We start from the raw sequence: 24,189 nt of genomic DNA on the forward strand, positions 1-24,189 counted from the left end.
TTTTTCTGATGCCAATCGATTCCATTCCTATTCAGTATCAATAGTTTCTTAGGGCTCAACTTCCGGTAATGTACTAAAAAGCCGCAAAATGTAGAAAACTTTTTCCACATTTCCCCCATAGTGTATGATATTTTTACAAACAGTTTTTTTGATGCCAATCGATTTCATTCTTATGACCACAAATCAATGGATACATTTTCCATACATTTTGTTATGGGGTAATATATATATATATATATCAGTGGCGGAGCGTCGATACAACTCGATTCCCAACGGGTTCCCTAAAATTATATATATATATATATATATATATATATATATATATATATATATATATATATATATATATATATATATATATATATATATATATATTATATATATATATATATATATATACACCGTGTTTCACTTAACACTAAAAACCTGAAAACGGTTTGTTCAGAATTGAGAGTAGAATCGATTGAGCTATATCTTGATGGGGGTAATATTTTTATTTAAATTAGTATTATTAGTTATTTTTTACGTGCCCATTCTATTGTACTCGTAATACAACGTGTATATATCGCATTGCTAGAGGTTGTTTACCTTTTTCAGTACTTAGGGGTATTAATACTGGCTGGTTACTTGGACGATTATTTTTTCCGCTACTAGTTTGACGTTGTTTGTCAGTTTAATCTTAATGTTTATCATAAGTCATAACAAATTGAACTCGTACCTAATTACAACCTTGTCATTTTGAATATTGGGTTTAAATTTGCTTACTGCGATTACCTGTCCAATTTGAAGTTTACTGTGACAAAGCTTTAAAGTGTTTAACAGTGACATCTTAGCTGTCTATTGGTAAACCTTATGTTGTTGCAGTAACGTACACAAATAAATAGTCTTATGGTTTATGATGGTAGTTAGCTATTATTTTATTGAGTGTAGAGCTAAAAAGTCAAGTAGAGCTGTACATAAATTAAAAATTCAATTTAAAAAAAAGTAACGATCAGATTAAAAGATGAATACTCTAGATGAGTTTAAAAAAATAAAAATCAGTTGGGGTGTCTGAGGTTTTGAGTGATACCGGAAACACGTTGTATGTATATAATTTTTATTAGTGGCCAGTGTTTATGACGAACGTGCACGTTTCTCTGGAGTTTGTCAGCGACTCGTTTTAACGAGCATGTATGGGAGTAAAATGTATTGTGATGTATTCAATTAAAAAAAAACCCTTGTTCTACCACTGATAAAATTAAGTGTTTAGCTTATTAAAGAGGCTTACTTTGATGAAAAATCTGGAGGTTATTTGTTTTATAAGTTTTTGTATGGCAATTTAACACAAAATTAATATCATATAATTGTCCTACCTACATGCACAATATACGTGACGCACGTCAAAATCGGCTGCCCAGAAAAAAAAAATATCGAAGAAAGTTCAAATTTCGTTTTTTTTTATTACTAAACTATAAAGTTTTAGGAGCTGAAATTTGGCATTCACGATACTAATATAAAGATGAATCAATAATAATTAAAAAAAAAAAAAACCGCCGCCTTTGGGGTTCTGGTGAAAGCTACTTGCGAATGTTGGATTATGTAGAAATGAGCAGATATTTTTTAAAACTGCTTTTAATACTTTAATTATTTGATGGGAACACAAATGAGTAGGTATACCGTTAAGGTTTGAGGAGTTTCCTCAACAATTCCTTATAAATCCGAATCGAAGCTTGACAAAATTTTACTTGAAAAGTCAATATTCTTAACAAACATAACTAAATAAATGTCACTGTTCTGAACTTAAATGCATGCTATTCTTATAAAAATACCAAAGTCACTATAAGTGTGCCGTTCAGATTTAAGGAGTTCCATCTGATCTTCATCAGCAGTTCCACTGCACCAAATGTCACTGTTCTGGACGTAAGTGCATGCTGTTCTTATAAAAATACCAAAGTCACTATAAGTGTGCCGTTCAGATTTGAGGAGTTCGGTTCTGACCATCATCAGCAGTTCCACTGCACCAAATTTCACTGTTCTGAACGTAAGTGCATGCTGTTCCTATAAAAATACCAAAGTCACTATAAGTGTGCCGTTCAGATTTGAGGAGTTCGGTTCTGACCATCATCAGCAGTTCCACTGCACCAAATATCACTATTCTGGACGTAAGTGCATGCTGTTCTTATAAAAATACCAAAGTCACTTATAAGTGTGCCATTCAGATTTGAGGAGTTCCGTTCTGGCCATCATCAGCAGTTCCACTGCACCAAATGTCACTGTTCCGTACGTAAATGCATGCTGTTCCTTAAAAAACACAAAAATCACCATATGTGTGCCTTTCAGATTTGAGGAGTTCCCTCGATTTCTCCAGGATCCCATCATCAAAACTGGGTTCTGAGGAAAATGGGACCAAACTGTATGCATATACATTCAATCAAAAAAAAATTTCAAAATCGGTTCAGTAACGACGGAGATATCGTGGAACAAACATTAAAAAATAATAATTTTTAAGAAAAAAAAAAACCGCCTTCCTTTGGGGTTCTGGTGATAAATACTTTCAAATGTTGGATTATGTTATCAATTCGTCTGTATATTTTTTAATGTTTGTTATTCGATATCTCCGTCATTTCTGAACCAATTTTGAAATATGGATGATTCTGAAGTACTTACCGATGAGAATGATTATCAGAACGGAACTCTAACCAGGGGCGGCTCACTCTTCATCAGCAGTTCCACTGCACCAAATGTCACTGTTCTGGACGTAAGTGCATGCTGCTCTTATAAAAATACCAAAGTCACTATAAGTGTGCCGTTCAGATTTGAGGAGTTCCGTTCTGACTTCTGACCATCATCAGCAGTTCCACTGCACCAAATGTCACTGTTCTGGACGTGAGTGCATGCTGTTCTTATAAAAATACCAAAGTCACTATAAGTGTGCCGTTCAGATTTGAGGAGTTCCATTCTGACCATCATCAGGAGTTCCACTGCACCAAATGTCACTGTTCCGTACGTAAATGCATGCTGTTCCTTTAAAAACGCAAAAATCACCATATGTATGCCTTTCAGATTTGAGGAGTTCCCTCGATTTCTCCAGGATCCCATCATCAGAACTGGGTTCTGAGAAAAATGGGACCAATCTGTATGCATATACATTCAATAAAAAAAAAAAAAAAAATTCAAAATCGGTCCAGTAACGACGGAGATGTCGAGGAACAAACATTAAAAAAAATAAAAAAAAACAAAAAAAAAATACAAATTGAGAACCCCTTCCCTTGAGATTTGGAAGGCGGTTAAAAAATAAAAACATACAAATGAATTGAAAACCTTCCTTCCTTGAGAGATTTGAGGCGGCGGTTAAAAAAAAATTCAAGCCAAAACTCGCTGGGGGCAGATTCACTTAGCTTATCCTGGCATGAGCTTTGGTTAGAATAGAATAGAATATTTTTATTGCGAACCATGGTACACATAGAGTTGTTACATTTCATTAAAATAGAGCGGCATGGCGCCCTGAGAGGGCATTGCAAATCAGTCTTATATCTAGTTATCGTAAAACACTTAAAACCAACAAACACTTAAAACTAGTGTTTACATACTAGCGAATTATTTTGTCCTAGATTATTTTTGTATTTAGTAAGTATGAATACTGACTAATATTTAGGTATACGCAAGAGAGCACATAGGTTAGGAAAATAATAGTTATTAGTAGTATCTTAAGTATACCTAGTTATGAACATTATAGGACCAACGGCCATCAGTTCTTCAATCTTTGATCTCCATTCATAAGAACCATATTTTGAAAAAAATTAGTCCTTAGAACCTACTCAAGTTGCACTCTGAACGCCTTTAAAGCCCCTTTTAGTTTTTTTTTTTAATTGCCATAAACCTAGATTCTATGGCACAAATATCTGTGACTAGCTGACTAGAAATTTTAAAAAAAAAACCGGCCAAGTGCGAGTCGGACTCGCCCACCGAGGGTTCCGTACAAACTTATTTCAAAGTTCCGAGTTAAAATAATCTCATGTTTCTCATATAACTCTAATGACTTGATTAGAATACTAGAAGCTAGAAGTACTAATGAGCATTATTATGTATAGCGCCATCTCTCGGTGAATTCGCTAACTAATTTGATCGACCTGTATAGTATGTTGGTTTTTCAGGGATAATATTTTATAATGTTAACCGATTTAAACAGTTTTTACTTTATTTGAAAGAAGATGGTCTACGTAACATCTCGTATTCATTTGAAGTACGATATACACCCGCAAGGTTAAATTGAAAGTAAAAATTTTATAAGCTTTTTGTGAAATAAAAAAAAAGTTTTATAAGATACAAACATGATTTTATTTTTCCTGTATTATTTAGCATAAAACCAATATATCCTAAAATTTTCATAATTTTTCGTTGTTAAACTTCGGAGATAAGGGGGGGGGGGGGGTACATTTTCCTTCCAAATTATTTTTTTTCCACAACAAAAAAAATATAAAAAATAGTTTATTTACGTTCAATTTGAGTTCTTTCTAACGATACCCCACTTGACCAAGTAACTTGAAATTTACAGTTTGTCCCCCTTTCATTATGACCATTTTCTACAATTAAAATTCATAAATTAAAAAAAAAATACTTTCTACTTGTAGAGGTTTACAATGCTCATAACTATTCCAAATTTCAAGTTGATAGCATTAGTAGTTCTCGAGATATTTAGTAATGTGACAGACGGACAGACAGACGGACAGAGTCGCACCATACCTTTTTGTCATACGGAACCCTAAACAGAGGACTTTGCCGGCCTAGGCCTGCAAGATTTGTAAGAAATTCCATTGACGTCCTCTTGTCCTAGCCGCACTTGAAACGTCATACTTCGCAGCCATTATAAATTATAAGGAACATAACATGAATATTTCATAGCATGTTTGAGAAATAGTACATTACATCAGAGGCCGGGAAAATGAGGATTTCCGGCCAAGTGGGTATGAGGGATACGAGGCCGGGAATTCGTTTTCACGCCGAGGCATGTATAGTGCTTTTCTCAAACATACAATGAAATAAATAAAAAATGCTCTAAAGGACAATATTTAAAAAAAAAAAGTTACTTTGCAGGCCTAGGCCTAAAAAATAATATGAAATCCCTTTACAGTCCTCTCGAGTTGTTGCGCCCAAAAAGCGATACTTCCCAGCCCATTTTAAGGAACGTAAAGACAATATTTCATTGCATGTTTGAGAAAAGTGTATTTTTGATAATGATTTGTTTTGTGGCAGGTATCTCTCGGAATACAAGAAATAGCAGAGACGTGCGGAGCCGCCGCGGCGGCGGCGTCGGAGCAGCTGGCGGGCGCGGCGCGCCGCGTGGAGGAGGCCGAACACAAGCTGTTCCCTCAGCGCAGGAACGGCCTGGATTAGCCCCGCTTGCCTCTCGATTCTCCATTTCTACTCTACGCTCTACTACTGCTACTGGGCTCGTAGCCGAGAGTACAAACGATCACTCTCTGAATTCTGAACCCTAACGTACGTCCTCTGTCGCTCTTCCGCATTGGTGCGATACAGACAGTTGCATATCCATCGCCACGAACAGAGATGGCCATTAATCGAGTAACTTTTTCGACTAATTAACCCGTGGAGCGCCCTATAGACACACCGTGTCTATAAGAGTAGTCGTAAACTAGAACGTTCCTTTGCTAATCCGCGAATTGATAACGTGCAAGTCAATCAGTGTTAACCTATTGTACTTACTTGCGTATTTTTACATGCAATTAATTTTCCCACCCTCCCACCGCAAAAATAAAAATAAATACGCAAATAAATACAACAACCCACCACCAAAAATACAAAACTCGACACGTGTTTCGCCTCTCTACGAGGCATCCTCAGGAGCTGATGTTGACGGTCCGAAGTTCCGCAACTGACTGATCGTCTCCAGAATGGTCGGCCATATTTATACTTTGTCCACCCCCCCTACCAAGCAAGTTAGATGGAGAAATTCGTAATAACGGCGATGACGCAACATTCAACTGCTCATTAAGGATCAACCCCCTATTGTTGTACCTAATTATTTCCAACTGTTCCAAAACCCCTAAACGCAGCCCTTTCTCACATACATGTAATACATCAAAAGAATGATTATCTGATACAGTATGGCCACTCTCTATCAAATGCTTTGCAAAATTGGATCTTTCTGGATGGTTGTGCCTGTACGACGCCATATGCTCCTTGTACCTGGTAGTGAAATTTCGGCCCGTTTGGCCCACGTACACTTTGTTACAAACATCACAGGTCAACTTATAAACCCCAGATTGTTTCCCTTTCTCGATCCTGTCTTTTCCGTTGCAAAGCTTGGAGTGCAAAGTATTATTTGTCCTAAAGGCCACTGGAATGTCGTTTGACTTCAAAACCTTATAAATGGCCTCCGACACTTTGCCAACATAGGTAATGCTCGCTTGACACCTCTTAACCTATATCCTAGAGTTTGATATCCTAGACCAAAAGGCGAGATGCTTTGCTTCTGAACTTGCACATGAGATGTATACTACTCAGCTAAACAAATTGCGTAGGTTAACGGAGTCGAGTTCTAGTTCGGTTTTGAGGAGGAGGGAAACGGAACCAACGCCTCACCATAACTTCCATCCTCGTGTGAAAAATTTAACTAATGTGGAGTTTTCGGAAAATGAAATAGGGCTCTTAGAAAAAGGGTTGAAATATAATTTCCAACCAAAAATTACTCAGGGGACGTTAGAGAATTTGGCTGTGGATTCAGAGGTAGCGATAGTGCGTGGCCGTGGTGATTTAGATACCAAAACCATGGCAGCTAATGTTATTAAAAGTACTGTTCCGGCACAGGGTGGTGGAGTTTGTTCTGATGGTTTGGCCTTGAGAACTATTCAACAGAAAGTGCGAGAAAATGATTTGGTAGTTTCGAAAGCGGACAAAGGCAATTGCATTGTTATTCTGGAGAAAGGAAGTTATAATCAGAAAGTTCTGGATCTGATTCAAGGTGAAGACTTTTCAAGCTTGCAGAGAGACCCAACTCCAGGATTCCAGAAAGATCTGAGACATGCAATTAAGAACTCTATGTTTGTTTTTGAAACTGAACATCAGAAGAGCATGGTTGTGCCAATGAATCCACGAGCTCCTATTCTTTATGGGCTGCCTAAGATTCATAAGGATAACATTCCAGTTCGTCCAGTGGTCTCATATTTGGGTGCGCCAACTTATAATCTAGCTAAGAGGTTGAATCACATTATTAGAGAAAAGTCCCAGTTCCGGCCGAAGTTTTGTTTGAAGAATAGTTTGCAGTTAATAGAAAAGATCAAAGATATTATTGTTCCGGATAATGCTGTCTTGCTTTCGTTGGATGTAGATAGTTTGTTTACGAATGTGCCGTATGGGGAGACTTTGGATATTCTTAGGGACCTTTTTGAAAAGCAACGTTTACATCCAGGGGAGGTAGATGAGTTGATAGATCTAACTGCTCTTTGTATGAAACATAATTATTTTAGATTTGGGGGACAGTATTATTTGCAAAGTGATGGTTTGGCCATGGGTTCTCCGCTAAGTCCTTTAATGGCGGATGTCTTTATGGACCACTTTGAGAACCAGCACATTGCAGGGAATGATAATATATTGTATTACTTCAGATACGTAGATGATTTGATTATTTGTTGGACGGGGAGTATGGACCTGCTGGATTCATTTGTTACTGGGCTTAATAGTAAACATCCAAAGATCAAGTTTAAGAAGGAACTAGAGCAAGACAAGTCACTGAATTTTCTAGATTTGACCATTACTAGAGTAAATAATAGCCATCAATTCCAAATTTACCGCAAGCCTACACATACTGACACGGTTATACCAGCTTCTTCTACACACCCTTGGCAGCATAAGTTAGCCGCTTTTCACTGTTATGTGCATAGGATGTTGTCTGTGCCTCTTTCTGAGGAACACTATCGAGCCGAATTGAACAATATTTACCACTTGGCAGTTTCGAACGGCTATGATAAGTCAATCATTGATGGCATCATCAGAAAGAAGCGAATGGTTATGGTTAACAATATGTTGTATGCGGCACGTTCTTCTGAACCGGTTAAGAGGTGTCAAGCGAGCATTACCTATGTTGGCAAAGTGTCGGAGGCCATTTATAAGGTTTTGAAGTCAAACGACATTCCAGTGGCCTTTAGGACAAATAATACTTTGCACTCCAAGCTTTGCAACGGAAAAGACAGGATCGAGAAAGGGAAACAATCTGGGGTTTATAAGTTGACCTGTGATGTTTGTAACAAAGTGTACGTGGGCCAAACGGGCCGAAATTTCACTACCAGGTACAAGGAGCATATGGCGTCGTACAGGCACAACCATCCAGAAAGATCCAATTTTGCAAAGCATTTGATAGAGAGTGGCCATACTGTATCAGATAATCATTCTTTTGATGTATTACATGTATGTGAGAAAGGGCTGCGTTTAGGGGTTTTGGAACAGTTGGAAATAATTAGGTACAACAATAGGGGGTTGATCCTTAATGAGCAGTTGAATGTTGCGTCATCGCCGTTATTACGAATTTCTCCATCTAACTTGCTTGGTAGGGGGGGTGGACAAAGTATAAATATGGCCGACCATTCTGGAGACGATCAGTCAGTTGCGGAACTTCGGACCGTCAACATCAGCTCCTGAGGATGCCTCGTAGAGAGGCGAAACACGTGTCGAGTTTTGTATTTTTGGTGGTGGGTTGTTGTATTTATTTGCGTATTTATTTTTATTTTTGCGGTGGGAGGGTGGGAAAATTAATTGCATGTAAAAATACGCAAGTAAGTACAATAGGTTAACACTGATTGACTTGCACGTTATCAATTCGCGGATTAGCAAAGGAACGTTCTAGTTTACGATTAACATGGATTTCCGCAAAGTAACGCCTGATTCCATCGATTATAAGAGTAGTGTTGCTATTGGTGAGCTTCTTTGTCAGATTTGGTAGTGTTGGCACTCCCGATTGGATTGAAAATCGGTGTGAGACAGTTCTACCAACATAAAAACGCTGATATTCGGCATTCTACTCCAATCCAAGGCACCAAAAATAATAAATTTCCGAAACGTGACCTTGTAATGGCAGCACAGCGACGTGTTGAGCGCGCGTAAACACTGCTCAAATAAATAGTTCTTGTGTAGTGCATAGTGCGTCTTGGTGAAAACCAATGATATCTTTCGACGCGGAATTTAATAACGATCAAAATACTTTAATAATAAATGTGAAATATATAAACAAGTAATGTGTAAATAGGCAAAGTGTTCTAATGAGTGACACAAACAAATGAAAAAATAATAGAAACAAATGAAACTCGAAGAGGAATGTTTGTTTTTGGATTGATAATCACAGGTTAGTTACATTTTTCTAATTCTCATGTATAGCATATTTAATGCAGCTTTCTAACGATGTATGACATATGTTATATAATTATAAAACATAAGCACAATTTCAAATGAAGTATCAAAAGGTAACCTCAAGTTTTTCTACACAATTTCGCTGGGCACTTATGGCCATTTTGAATTTTGGCGGGAGGTCGCTCCACGGGTTAATCGATAAAAATTCGGCAAAGTTATTCGAGGATTAATTTAATCAACCTAACATGTGATTTAAATTATTTTAATTGAATCTGTATCTTAATGGATTGATTTAACGATTAATTCTCTATTACAAGTTGACAGGTAGGTAGTCAATTTGTACGTAAAATCAGGCTAAGCTAACTCTGCAGCTCTGCATCCAGGGTTTTAAATATGATCTTTTTGTTTTAAGGTTTCCGGAGTTAAAAAGAATGATGATCAATTTGAAATCCTATATGGCGGTCATGTACTTGGTCACTAAAGTCGTCATGGACGTTGTTGTACCTATATATTTTCGATACGCTGATTTAAAACTGTAATGCAACACTGTTAACGCGTTAATCGAGGCTCTTCGATTAAAAGTAATTAATCGTCGCATTTTAATCTTTAATCAATTATTTTTTGCCCAACTCTGGCATCGAAACGTGTTCGATTGTGATCTTGGATACGGGCCCTTTTGCACTGAATTTCGTTTTCGCAAGTCGAATTTACATCCAGGCTTATCTTTATTGTCTACATTGTTCGTTTTATGAAAGTTACATTTCTTCTTCTGGACTGTTCTTTTTGATCGTATTTTAAAATTGTTATTCTGTTTAAATTTAATGTTTTTAATTGTATTTATTTTTTGATACAAAACGGATAAAATAAATTATCTATCACTTTATATCTTTAATATTTACGAATAGCACCTTACCAATTTTGCCATAAAACGTTGTGAGCGTCAGAATGGCGGGTGTACATCAAGAAATCCTGGTGCGGTATACTTCAGGAGTTAGTGCTAGCAATGTACCAAATGTGCGCCAAAATGCGAGCAATGTGCTCTTTAACCCTTTAACCGCCAGAGTCTGATATATAAGACATTACATATCCAGTTCATTCCGCCATAGTCTGATAAATAAGACAAAGATCTGATTTGGTTTTTACAGCCCATTTATAACTCCCATAACTATGCCAACCTTACTCTGCGTGGTACAATACCTGTCGGTGGCGACACGAGCACGCTCGATCAAAAATTTCTGGCGGTTAAAAGGTTAAACTCCATAGATATTTAAGAAATTAATGATACCCGCTATTCTGACGTCAGGTCGGCGGGTGCACTTCCAGTTCTAGCTAATGGCTACCTACTATAGGGTGAAAGTACTGCCTAAGGTTAGTGCTCGAAATGTGCTTCCACATTGTATGATGCACAAACTAATTCAAGAGCCATTCAAGAGTAAAATGAGAATAAATACATCTATAAACCCCTGCTGAATTAAAATAGATCAGGATCACTTTTGTGTAAAACGCGTAAATATTGCTATTTCATTTCAGCAGGCGTTTATAGATATATTTATTCAATTCCATATTACTCTTGAACGGCTCTCTGAATTAGTTTGTGCTTCATAGATGTGGAAGCACATTGCGACCACTAACCTTAGGCAGCACTTTCACTCTTGAGTAGGTAGCCATTCGCTAGAACTGGAGGTGCACCCGCCGACCTGACGTCAGAATGGCAGGTATCATTAATTTCTTAAATATCTCTGGAGTTTAAAGAGCACATTGCTTGAATTTTGGCGCACATTTGGCACATTGCTAGCACTAACTCCTGAAGTATACCGCACCAGGATTGCTTGATGTACACCCGCCATTCTGACGATCACCGTGTATCGCCCCAACGTGTGGGAACTATGTTCTGGATCATATATCAATAAACTGTGTACCTAAACTGTACCTCACTAAACTGCCAATAACAACATTTAAATCACACGTGATATCGGTCAAATCAACAACAATTTTTTTACTGCTCTCATATAATTAAATGAATGACATGTATGTTTGCTGATCAATATGCAACAGGCGCTTATTCATTACGTAACACTGTGGTAGATTTTGCCGATCACGAATTGGATTATATGGCCATAAACGGCGCTGTCGCTCGATCAGAGGTGCTGCTTAAATCATCTGTAAAGATGCACAAGGCCTAATGATGATGATTATATTGTAATAATATTATTATATGTATGACGAGAAAAACAAGCGCCTGTTGCAAATTGATCGACAAACATAAAGGTCATTTATTTAACCCTTAAATGCATGAATTTTTCTTTTAAGAGAGACCTATCCCTGAAAAACCTATACAGGTACTATTCATGTCGCGCAAATTAGTTAGCGAATTCACCGACATTAATGCTCATTAGTAGCAATTAGTAACTATGTATACTATAGGTACTTCTAGTCAAGTTAAAGTTAGAATAGGCTACTAGACTCGTATCGAATTTAGCACATCAAGTTATTGTTTTCTGTAGTATTTGACTTAAGAAATCAATATTTATAGCTTGCGGGCATTAAAAGTGCGTGAGGACTGCGTATTTTTAATTAAAGATGTGTGTATGTTTTTTTTTAATTATGGACTCCGAAAACGGTGTTGGCCAATGGAGTGACGTCACATAATTCAGATCAACTATGGAAATTAGAGGTAGTAATCTGATCTCCATAGAAGCAACCTCTATTCAATATAGAGTCTATTGTATTAAAATTCATAGTCGTTGAGTCGTTGACGGGTGTGACAATGTGAAATATTTTTTCTAAATATACTGACGTCATGTCATAGATATTCTATAGATTAATATGGCTGATGTTGTTTTTGCCTGATCACGTAAAAGTAAACTTTAAATATTTTTTTTGCGGGTTTTTAAGCCGTAATAAAATATGGTACTATTTTTTTTCGTTTAATTAGACAGTAATTAATAATATAAGACATACTTTGAAAAAGGGTCAAGTAGCCTATTATATGAGAAACATTAAATTAATTTAATTTTTGAAAGTTTGTACGGATACGGAACTCTCGGTGGGCGAGTCCGACTCGCACTTGGCCGGTTTTTTTTTCTTATAGAAATTGATGAACCAATGCCGTTTATTATGTACGTATTGAAAAAAAAAATAACTTAGTACATTTATATACTTACAGCAATTCCGCATTGCACCTGAACGGTATGATATGATATGAGCTATTATGTAAGGTGTGCGGGTAAGTGAGACGGAGATATGTTCCTTCCACGCTCCCGCGCAATCGTTCAGGCGGAATTCAGAATTAATTAAAGAATTCATTAATTAAATAATAGTATTTTATACAACTGGTGGTTAAAAGAGGTCAAAAAAGGTGAGTGGCGTGGGTAACAATTTGAGGCGAAGCCGAAAATTGTTAATAACTAAAGACGCCACGAGCATTTTTTGACTGAGTTAAACACCGTTGCATACAATCTACGACCCAGCACTTACTTTGAAAGAAAATTATAAATTCAACAAATACCTACTTTCAGTCATCTTAGCATTGATAGTATTGGGTTGGTAAGAAAGTAATGAGCGATCGATTGAATTCCACATAAAATTTTTGAGAGAGTTCTAGAATCTTCTATGGTCGAAAGTATATAAAGGGCGAGTCGCACAGTTTCTCGTCAGTCATTCACTAGCTGTCGCCGAGCTAATATAAGGAAGAAAATGGACGAATTAAATGTGCATGTAAGGCATTGCTTACTATATGAATTTCAGTCTGGCCATTCAGCCGCCGAAGCAGTGCGTAATATATGTCAGCGTGTTGCTCCTGAAGTTGTGTCTGAGGCCACGGCGAAACGATGGTTCCAGCGGTTTCGTAGTGGCGACTTTTCATTATCAGATCAACCTAAGTCTAGTCGACCGGTGAAGATTGATGTAGCCAAATTAAAAACCTTAATTGAAGGAGATCCGAGGCTAACGAGTCGTACTCTTGCTACCGAGTTAGGCTGCTCTCATGTCACCATAGAAACACATTTACACGAGTTGGGAAAAAACTACAAATACAGTGTTTGGATACCGCACGAACTTGATAGAGATCAACTAAACCGCCGTGCCGATATCTGCATACAACTTCTGTCTTTTCGCCGCACATTCAACTGGTTGGACCATTTTATCACTGGAGATGAAAAATGGGTCTTATATATAAATCACACACGCAAACGTCAGTGGCTAGCTCCAAACGAAAAAGGAATAGAGGCACCAAAAACAGAGCCTCACCCGAAAAAAGTTATGCTGTCCGTTTGGTGGGATATTCATGGTATTATTCACTGAGAACTCCTACCAAGTGGAATGACTGTTACCGCATCAGTATACTGTAATCAGCTTGAAAATTTAAACCAAAAAATCTGTCAGAATCGTCCACAGCATGCTAAAGTTTTTTTCTTACACGACAATGCTCGCCCACACATTGCAAAAGTGACTCGGCTAAAGCTATTGGAGCTAGGTTGGAAAGTGATACCTCATACACCGTACTCTCCAGACTTGGCACCTACGGATTACGCATTGTTCAGATCGCTAAGCAATGCCTTGAATGAAAAAAGTTCGATGATCAAGCCCATCTACGACAGTACATAGCTGAGTTTTTTGAATCTAAACCTAAGAACTTCTTCGCCGATGCTATTCATTCTTTACCAGAATGATGGAGACAAGTAGTAGATAACGAAGGCCGTTATATTTTTGATAAATGATTAAAATAATAAATTAAATAAAAATTACAATATTGGTTATGATTCGCTCATTACTTTCTTACCAACCCAATACATATACCTCAATGCATCTTAGCTATCTAGTGGACCACACCACCTACCATTTTGAATATGCAGTTTGAGTGCAAACATGAAAATAAAACTGTCTATGGTATGGTTCTCTGAATACTGGCCAGTGGCCACTAAGACGAATCGAGCCGCGTCGAATCGAGTTCTCATACATTTGAATTCGATTTCATACAATATTTTAATTTTCTACGATGAAGTGAGTGGTTTGTTAAGTCGGTAGCAATGTTTTATAGAACTTTAACAGCTATATCGTGCTTCTGCTACAAAATGTTTTCAGGGTATAGACTAGATAGACTTGTCCTGACATCTTTTATGTAGGGTTTTAAAGTTCTATGTACGACCTTGTAACTCACGACGAATAACAGTACGGGAGTAGAAAATAGTACATTACGATACAAGTGCGTAAAAAAGGAAGTTCGAAACGAGTGGCGATAAATTAAAACACGACCGAAGGGAGTGTTTTAAATCGACACGAGTTACGAATTTCCTTTTCGCACGTGTATCGTACGACGTTTTTCAGTACAGATGAGCCTCCGAAGTTTCGACCTGGCGTAATAGTGGGGACGTTTATCGACAAAAAGAGGCCAAACCTTTTTTTCTTGACCAAAGCATGAAACTTGGCACAGTTGTTCCTTATATCAAAATAAGCCGATTAAGATCGGGAGCCTTCGGGAGCCTCCCCCTGGGGCTCGGGAGGGGGGTCAAAGTACCGCTTCACCCGGCTTGCTTTGAAAAATTCTAACATACCCCGTTTAGTTCATAGGTCATGTTTGGTATCGTTTTCGAGTAAATCAATAACGTAGAATTCATTTTTGGTACTAAAATTATAATTTAATGGTAAATAAAATAAAAAAAATGAAAAGTTTGAAATTTTCATCTATGACTTACAAATTCAAGTCATCATAAATGTCAAACTGTTTGCTTTTTCTACAAATAAAAAATATGATATGAAAGCCTATTTAATATAGATTATGAATAATATAACTTTTACCCACCTTTACTAACGTTAAGTTTCATAAAAAAACCTTTAAGCCGCGCGGCGTCGGGACGCCGCGAGCGTAATTTTAAAATGCCTTTATTTTAAAAAACTCTATTAGAACCCGTTTAGCTATTAGGTCATGTTTAGTATCATTTTCGAGTAAATAAATAACGTAGAATTTAGTTTTGGTACTAAAATTACCATTTAATGTTAAATGAAATAAAAAAAAATAAAAAAAAATTCTGTGAGTTGCAAATTCAAGTCATCATAAATGTCAAACGGTTTGCTTTTTCTATAAATATAAAAATATGATATTAAAGCCTATTCACAAAGGATAGTACGCGTTCACTTTCATATATTTGATCGCCAGTATCAGAGGTGTGTTAATGCATAAATAGAAAAAGATTCATTATTATTGACTCCGGTGTCGACAACGGCAACACTCAGGTCGGACCACACGATCTAAAGACCGACTGTACCTGTTATTTATTCATTGTAGTGAATCCTGTAAGAAATTTAATTAATAGTATTTTATACAATCGTGATATAATACAAAACTTTTCAGTCGAGTACTATGTGTAGTACGGTACGAGAGTGAAAAGCTTAATTATATCACTATTGTATACAATACTTTTTCTACGAGTCATCACCTTCATCATCAATGGACGGAAATATCACCATTCATGCAAGTTAAAATTAATGTCAATAGAGTCGTTCACCGTTGTATCAACATCGAATTACCTAGCAACCAATTGTTTGTAATAACCGTCTCTGATTGGCCGATAACGCGACAGATAAAAAAAATGTGTTTCAGATGCAGGAAAATTTGCCAGGTATCGCAAATTAGTATAGAAATTGTATGAAGTTCTATTTTTGAAATTATTATAGTTAACTAAAGTCAATTATAATGAGCTTATTATAATTGAGTCGGAACTGCCATAGAGTATCCAACACTGAAAAGTTAGCACTAAGTTTAGTCTGTGGTGTCCTAATTAACAGATTACTCATACTCATACTCATACTATACATTCCCTTCACAGAGACATAGCTGGGTACATATGGAACTGCATAAGGAAGGCTCTACCCTCTTTATGCAGTTGCATCGGTTTTTGCAACCTGATTTACATTTACATCTTGTAACTTCTAAGCATATACTGGCCACTTCAGTGTTGCCTGACTGGGATGGAAGGAAGAAGGAGACGAATGGGTACCACACTACCCATTCGTCTCCTTCTTCCTTCCATCCCCAAGAAGACGGACTTGGCAAATTTTGGTGTGGCACCAACGCCTGACTCCAAACAAGAACGCCCTGAGTCCCATTTCTCAAAACTGAAAGTTACAAGTTACAAGCGGAAGTCTCTTTGCAACTTGTCATATTAGACATGGACAACCAGTTGAAAATTGTAACTTGTAGCTTCGAGAAATGGGCCCCTGGTACACTGTGCGCAGTATATGCTGATGCAAGGCAGCCTCTGAAGGAGGTATGTTCTCCAATTGTCGATCTTTTCTGGTACCTAAAGAGGTAGGTACTTCGACCACTCATTCACCGTTACGCAACGACTTGGTCTGAAACAATATGTGCATTATCATTTTAGAGTCTACAACTATCAAATTACAACTTTTTGGTGGATCACGTAACCTTCAGTATTACCCACTTACGTTACGTATCATACAAAATTATTACAAACTTTAGTAGAATCTGATTTGCCTCTGATATTGCTCCATCTTGTAATAGTTTGACACCTTGGGTGGCCTGGCTAAGTTTCAAAATCAAAAGAAAACGTTTCTAGATTAGACATAGTATGGGATAGGTACGATAAACGCAGCTTGAAACGATCAACAAGGGAGAAACATGGCCACCCAAGGCTTCAAACTATTACGAGATGGAGCAATATCATAGATAGGCTAATCATATTCTACTAAAGTTTGTAATTATTTTGTATGATAGGTAAGTGTGTAATAGTGAAGGTGATCCACCAAAATGTTGTAATTTGATAGTTGCAGAATCTGTTTAAATAAAATGACAATGCACATATTGTTTCAGATCAAGGTCCTTACGGAGCAGTGAATGAGTGCCGGAAGAACCTCTTTACTAGAAAAGATCGACACTTGGAGAACATACCTCCTTCCGAGGCTGCCTTACTTCATCATATACTGCCATTTGATTTGTCTAAGACTGGGGCTAAAGACATGCCAACCACACCCTTGCTGCCGACGCATTAGGACACCACGGACTCCACTGCCAGTCTAGTGCTGGCCGAATTTTGTGACACGCTGCACTTAACGATTTAATCCGCAAGGCTCTCGGCACAGCGAACATACCGACAACCCTCGAACCTGTCGGCTTGTCAGCAGCAGACGGAAAGCGGCCTGATGGTTGCTCGCTTTTGCCTTGGTTTCTGGGACGACCCTTGGCGTGGGGCGTGACCTGTGTGGATACCTTGGCTCCGTCCAACGTCTAACGTTCGGCCCAGAAACCAGGGACTGCTGCTGCAAAACGCCCAGTTTAAACGCGCAAATATGCATTTTTAAAAAACAACTACATATTTGCGGCAATTGCATTTGAAACATTTGGACCATGGTCATCAGACACCAACCAGTTCGTGAAGGAAGTTTCCACCAAACTTGTCTGGGTGTTTGGTGACATAGGCATAGGCTTTTACATCATATTTTTTATTAAAAGAAAAAGCAAACAGTTGACATTTTTGTTGACTTGAATTTGCAAATCATAGATGAATATTTTTTTTTATTTATTTACCATTAAATTATAATTGTAGTGCCAAAAATAAATTCTTTGTTATTAATTTACTCGAAAACTATATCAAACATGACCTAATAGCTAAACCGGGTCTAATAGAGTTTTTAAAATAGAGGTATTTTAAAATTACGCTCACGGCGTCCCGACGCCGCGCGTTGTAAAGTAATTTTTTTGTGGAACTTAACGTTTGTGAAGGTGGATAAAAGTTATATTTTTTATAATCTATATTAAATAGGCTTTCATATCATATTTTTTATTTTTAGAAAAAGCAAACAGTTTGTCATTTATGATGACTTGAATTTGTAAATCATGGATGAAAATTTCAAATTTTTTAATTTTTTTAATTTTACTTACCATTAAATTATAATTTTAGTACCAAAAATGAATTCTACGTTATTGATTTACTCGAAAACGATATCAAACATGACCTAATAGCTAAACGGGGTCTAATAGAGTTTCTAAAATAAAGGCATTTTAAAATTACGCTCGCGGCGTCCCGACGCCGCGCGTCTTAAAGTAATTTTTTTGTGGAACTTAACGTTAGTAAAGGTGGATAAAAGTTATATGTTTTATAATCTATATTAAATAGGCTATCATGTCATATTTTTTATTTATAGAAAAAGCAAACAGTTTGTCATTTATGATGACCTGAATTTGTAAATCATGGATGAAAATTTCAATTTTTTTACTTTTTTTTATTTTATTTACCATTAAATTATAATTTTAGTACTAAAAACTAATTCTACGTTATTGATTTACTCGAAAACGATACCAAACATGACCTATTAACTAAACGGGGTAAGTTAGAATTTTTCAAACCAAGCCGGGTGAAGCGGTACTTTGACCCCCCCTCCCGGGCCCCAGGGGGAGGCTCCCGAAGCTCCCGATCTTAATCGGCTTATTTTGATATAAGGAACAACTGTGCCAAGTTTCATGCTTTGGTCAAAAAATTTAAGGTTTTGCAATAAACTCCCCAGCTATTGGCACAGACATTAGCTGAGCCACCTACCTTTTCAATTAGTTTGTAAGCATGCCTGTGTACTTTTATAATGTACCTGTGTTCAAACTTTTGAATAAACGTCTTTATTATTATTTTCTGTATGTCTTTCCCATCACGGAACAATGGTGTTCCGGACCTTTGGGAGGCGTGCGCGGGGCCGAAGCCAACGCGTAGAGGCCCTTTTGACACTTTAATGAAATGTAATGATGCTGCCCTTGCCCGTATCATGGGACACACGCAGAGGCAGCATCCGCCAGGGTGTAAGGATTATTTGAGAGTTAATGGAATCTAAAATGAACTGGGCTATTTTGATGAAAGTGATGGACTAAATACTGGGCTATGGATAAAAAACCGGACGCCTGCCTAATAAAATGGTATCCAATTTTATTTCCGGCAGACGGTGACTCGTCCCCATAAGATGGGCCCCCAGAAAAAGCGACATTCAAGATGGCTCAAGGGCAACACCGGTGTGGGAACTCAAGGGTGTTGAGAGGTGTACACCGCTTTCTGCCCAGTGGCTGTCAAGCCACTGTACCAACTCGCGTCTTATGCAAATTTTCACTTCCACCCCTGGGGCATGTAGCCCTAACGACTCCACTCTGGACGACCAGCCAAGGCAAGCCAGAGGTAGAGAGTACTGTCCCACCCACCCGCCTTACGGGTAACAGAACTCCCCAGGAGCACTCGGGTACGTGGGGTCGCTGTTCCCCAACAGCTCGCCACAAGCTGCCCTGCGTTGACTGATTGCACTGGTTAAACCAATGGGCGATGGGGTCGTCACATCCCTACGCCAAATTATTATTATTATTTGTTTGTCTTTTCCAGTTCTCGGGACCATGGGGTCCCGGACTTTTGGGAGGCGTGCGTGGGGCCGAAGCCAACAGCGCAGAGGCCCTTTAAGACAGTTTAATTTAAAGTAATGTGACACTAGCCGGCGATTGTCCCTGTCCGCACTATAGAATGCACCCAAGGACAAGCCCCGGTTAGTGTAAAACTATTGCAATGTAAAGAAACAAATTATACTGGGCTATTGGGTTGAAATGTTAGTGTGCTGGTGACCGGTCTATGGAAAGGTCTATGGCACCTGCCTTGATCATATGTTTTAAAAACACGAAAAAATAGGCAGGCGGTGACTCGCCAACTCACTATATGGGTCCCCGAAAACGGCCGCTCGCACGGAGCGACAAGGGGACAACATAGCGTGAGCGGCTCAGGGTGTGGAGAGGTGTGCGCCGCTTTCTACCCAGTCTGTACGAAACAGCCACTGTGCCAACTCGCGTCTTATGCATATTTCACTTCCACCCTGCGAGCATATAGCTCTGGCACCCCACTCTGGACGGCCGGTTAAGGCAAGCCAGAGGTGAGAATCCTGCGGCCCCTGCTCAGTGTTCACTCCGGCCGGCCAGTAAAGGCAAGCCGGAGGGAGGGGCCTGACCGACTCTCGGGGGCATGGGACCCAAGGGACGCCACTTCCCATTCAGCTCGCCACAAGCTGCCCTGGGGGCTTATTATTATTATTATTATTCTCTTTATTCATTTCAATTCTTAGGCTAGGTATTTTTATAATATGATTATAAAAGTAAAATAGATAGTCCTGTCAGTGATAATAGATCGATCCCAATAGAGCGTGGCACGACCATTTTCGAGAACTGGCGCAGGTATGTACTTGTAGTACGGTACTTCGCGTTCCACAAGGCCGTATTGAAGAGCAAGCTGCTGGTGAATAATCCTGGCTACGAGATTATGCCTGTGCAAGTACTCACCGTTAGCTAGATGAGAACAACCGGAGATGATATGCCTGAGTGACTCTCCGGGACGGCGGCATGCCCGACAAATGTCGACCGTGCCGTCCTTCAGGATATATTTCCGGTAGTTGTTCGTCATCATAACTTCGTCGGCAATTGCACAGGCAAAACCCTCGGTTTCTCCGAAGAGGTCCCCGAATCGTAACCAGTTCACCGATGCGAGCAGGTCTACATCGGGTCCCGTGAGGGCCTTGTAGAACCGCCCGTGTAACTGCTTGCTCTCCCATTATTATTATTTGTATGTCTTTCCCATCACGGAACAATGGTGTTCCGGACCTTTGGGTGGACTAAATACTGGGCTATGGATAAAAAACCGGATATTATTATTATTATGTGTGCCAAATTTCAAGTTAATCGGTTCGGTTCGGTAGTTTCTCAGAAAATTGGCTGTGACAACGGACAGACAGAAACGAGTGATCCTATAAGGGTTCCGTTTTTCCTTTTTGAGGTACGGAACCCTAAAAACGTACATCAGTACCATCAAAGAGGATAGCTCCGTGTAGCTTTCAGGCGAGCTACCTCCCCTTTTAAGCTCGTCTAGGGTATCAAACCTAGGGAACCACTCAAATCCACTGCTCAAATAGCATCCCCGCTTTTTTCTTTGTAACCACCGTAGACTGGCGATTATTGATTTTAAGAAAATGGTAGATATTGTTTCTTAAAGGACTTAAAGTTGTACTTTGAAATTATACCAATATTGATAGGCTACGATGAATAAGATAAGAGCTGTATTTGCTTGAAACGAATTTTTGCGCGAGGTGTAATTTGTTTGACGCCGAATGTATGGGGAAGCGTGTCAAACGGTGTGCCTCGAATTCGGTTATGTGCTTGTGGTTTGCTTATTTATTATTTATTATCCGATCGGAGAAATTTAAAAATTAGCGGATAGCTTAATAATATGGCTAAATGATTTATATAACATATTTTTTACCTAAGTGGCCGTTTTCATTGTCTTTTTGAGTCACAAAAGTTAAAAAAAACCGGCCAAGAGCGTGTCGGGCCACGCTCAGTGTAGGGTTCCGTAGTTTTCCGTATTTTTCTCAAAAACTACTGAACCTATCAAGTTCAAAACAATTTTCCTAGAAAGTCTTTATAAAGTTCTACTTTTGTGATTTTTTCATATTTTTTAAACATATGGTTCAAAAGTTAAAGGGGGGGGGGGCGCACTTTTTTTTTCCTTTAGGAGCGATTATTTCCGAAAATATTAATATTATCAAAAAACGATCTTAGTAAACTCTTATTCATTTTTAAATACCTATCCAACAATATATCACACGTTGGGGTTGGGTTGGAATGAAAAAAATATCAGCCCCCACTTTACATGTAGGGGGGGTACCCTAATAAAACATTTTTTTCCATTTTTTATTTTTGCACTTTGTCGGCGTAATTGATATACATATTGGTACCAAATTTCAGCTTTCTAGTGCTAACGGTTGCGGAGATTATCCGCGGACGGACGGACGGACGGACGGACAGACAGACATGGCGAAACTATAAGGGTTCCTAGTTGACTATGGAACCCTAAAAAGAGTCAAAAAAACGTTTTTTTTTATTGCATTATTGTTAATTTAAAAAAAAACTAACAAAACTATACTTTTCACATATGAGAAATCTTAATCAGCATGTTAGAATCGTCCCACGATAAGTCTGCATAGATTTTAATAGCCCCGACTCTGCAAGGGTTAAGTAAACGTCATAATTTCATCAAAGTTTGACGTTTAAAATAACATCTGCACTGGCGAGGGTGTGAAAATCGTTGCAAACTTATCGTGGGACGATTCTATACGCTTTCAATCGACTCCTCATTTTTCAAAATTGGATAAGGGGTTCTAGACAAATTGCCAAAAAATTGAAACCCGGGACCGCGGTTTTTGTGACGTCATAGTTAACTCCTCCACAGTCTGAGAAAGTGACAAGTCATTATTTCGTACTCAGTAAAGTCTACCGATCACAAAGATACCACTTGTCAGCACTTGTCAGTATAGTCTCCAGTCACATTAACTTCAAAACTATAATAGACGACTTTTTTCAATTTGGCCGCCTTTGGCCGCCTTACTATGACATTGAAATTAAATGTATTTGTTTTAGTCTGTATTAAGGTGCATTAGGGTAATTCCGAATGACAGAAATGCTTTGGTAATTCCGAAAGGGGAATCTTGATATGATGGAAATAATGATGATTTTTATGCGACTTTCGTAATTAGACGACTTTCCATTAGGCCATACCCTGCGGCACGCAACTCGCCTCCGTCCAATCGCGCGAGTGTTCGTGCGTCTGTTGCCTCGTGCCGCTCGTGCGTCGCGTCGGCGCCTATGTGCCGTACCGTGCGTTTTTTCTATACAAAATCAAGATTCTACATACAAAGTTAAAAAACGTATCAACGGACCTCGCTGCGAGATGCGGAGCAGTGTGTGAAGGGCCATATGAATCATTTGATCCCTTATCTTTACGAAAAGCCTATAACAGACTTTCAAAAGCGGTCCACTCGAAAACTATCCGAGATATCTAAGCGCATGGTAGTGCGTAGGCCAAGTTCCAGCAACATACCGCGCACGGAATTATAACTAAAGCATGGAATATAACTAAAGCTAAAATAATTTTTTAGAAAAAAAAACCGCCGCCTTTGTGGTTCTGATGAAAGCTACTTGCGAATGTTGGATTATGTAGAAACACGTTAGTCATTTGATATTTGCCAGTCGCTTTTCGGTGAAGGAAAACATCGTGAGGAAACCGGACTAATCCTAATAAGGTCTAGTTACCCTCCGGGTTGGAAGGTCAGATGGCAGTCGCTTTCGTAAAACTAGTGCCTACGCCAAATCTTGGGATTAGTTGTCAAAGCGGACCCCAGTTTCCCATGAGCCGTGGCAAATGCCGGGATAACGCAAGGAGGATGATGATGATTTGATGGCAACATAAATGAATATACGAATACCGTTAAGGTTTGAGGAGTTTCCTCAATTCCACATGAATCAGATTATAAGAAATCTAAGCTTGACAAAAATTGACTTGAAAACTCAATATTCTTAACAAACGTAACTAAACAAATGTCACTGTTCTGAACTTAAATGCATGGTATTCTTATAATAAAATATAATTTTTAAGAAAAAAAAACCGTCGCCTTTCGGGTTCTGGTGAAAGCTACTTGCGAATGTTGGATTATGTAGAAATGTGTAAGTATTTTTTTAAACTGCTTTTAATGCTTTAATTATTAGATGGCAACACAAATGAATATACGTATAACGTTAAGGTTTGAGGAGTTTCCTCAATTCCTCATGAATCCTATTATATTATAAGAAATCGAAGCTTGACAAACTTTGACTTCAAAACTTATGCTTAACAAACATAACTAAATAAATGTCACTGTTCTGAACTTAAATGCATGCTTTTCTTACAAAAATACCAAAGTCACTATGAGTGTGCCGTTCAGGTTTGAGGAGTTTGGTTCTGGCCATCATCAGCAGTTCCACTGCACCAAATGTCACTGTTCTGGACGAAAGTGCAT

At 38.4% G+C, this 24,189-nt stretch overlaps 1 protein-coding gene across 1 annotated transcript in view; it reads left to right on the top strand.

The window, feature by feature from the left end:
* The window catches only part of LOC125240730, a 39,387-nt gene extending 33,767 nt beyond the window's left edge, over positions 1-5,620 (top strand). Inside the window, exon 4 of the mRNA XM_048148767.1 lies at positions 5,233-5,620. Coding sequence (XP_048004724.1) covers positions 5,233-5,373 — 141 coding nt within the window. The 3' untranslated portion in view covers positions 5,374-5,620. The remainder of the gene's footprint in view (positions 1-5,232) is intronic.
* The last annotated feature ends 18,569 nt before the right edge of the window (positions 5,621-24,189 follow it).

Source organism: Leguminivora glycinivorella, chromosome Z, assembly GCF_023078275.1.
Source record: "Leguminivora glycinivorella isolate SPB_JAAS2020 chromosome Z, LegGlyc_1.1, whole genome shotgun sequence".
NCBI lineage: Eukaryota > Metazoa > Arthropoda > Insecta > Lepidoptera > Tortricidae > Leguminivora > Leguminivora glycinivorella.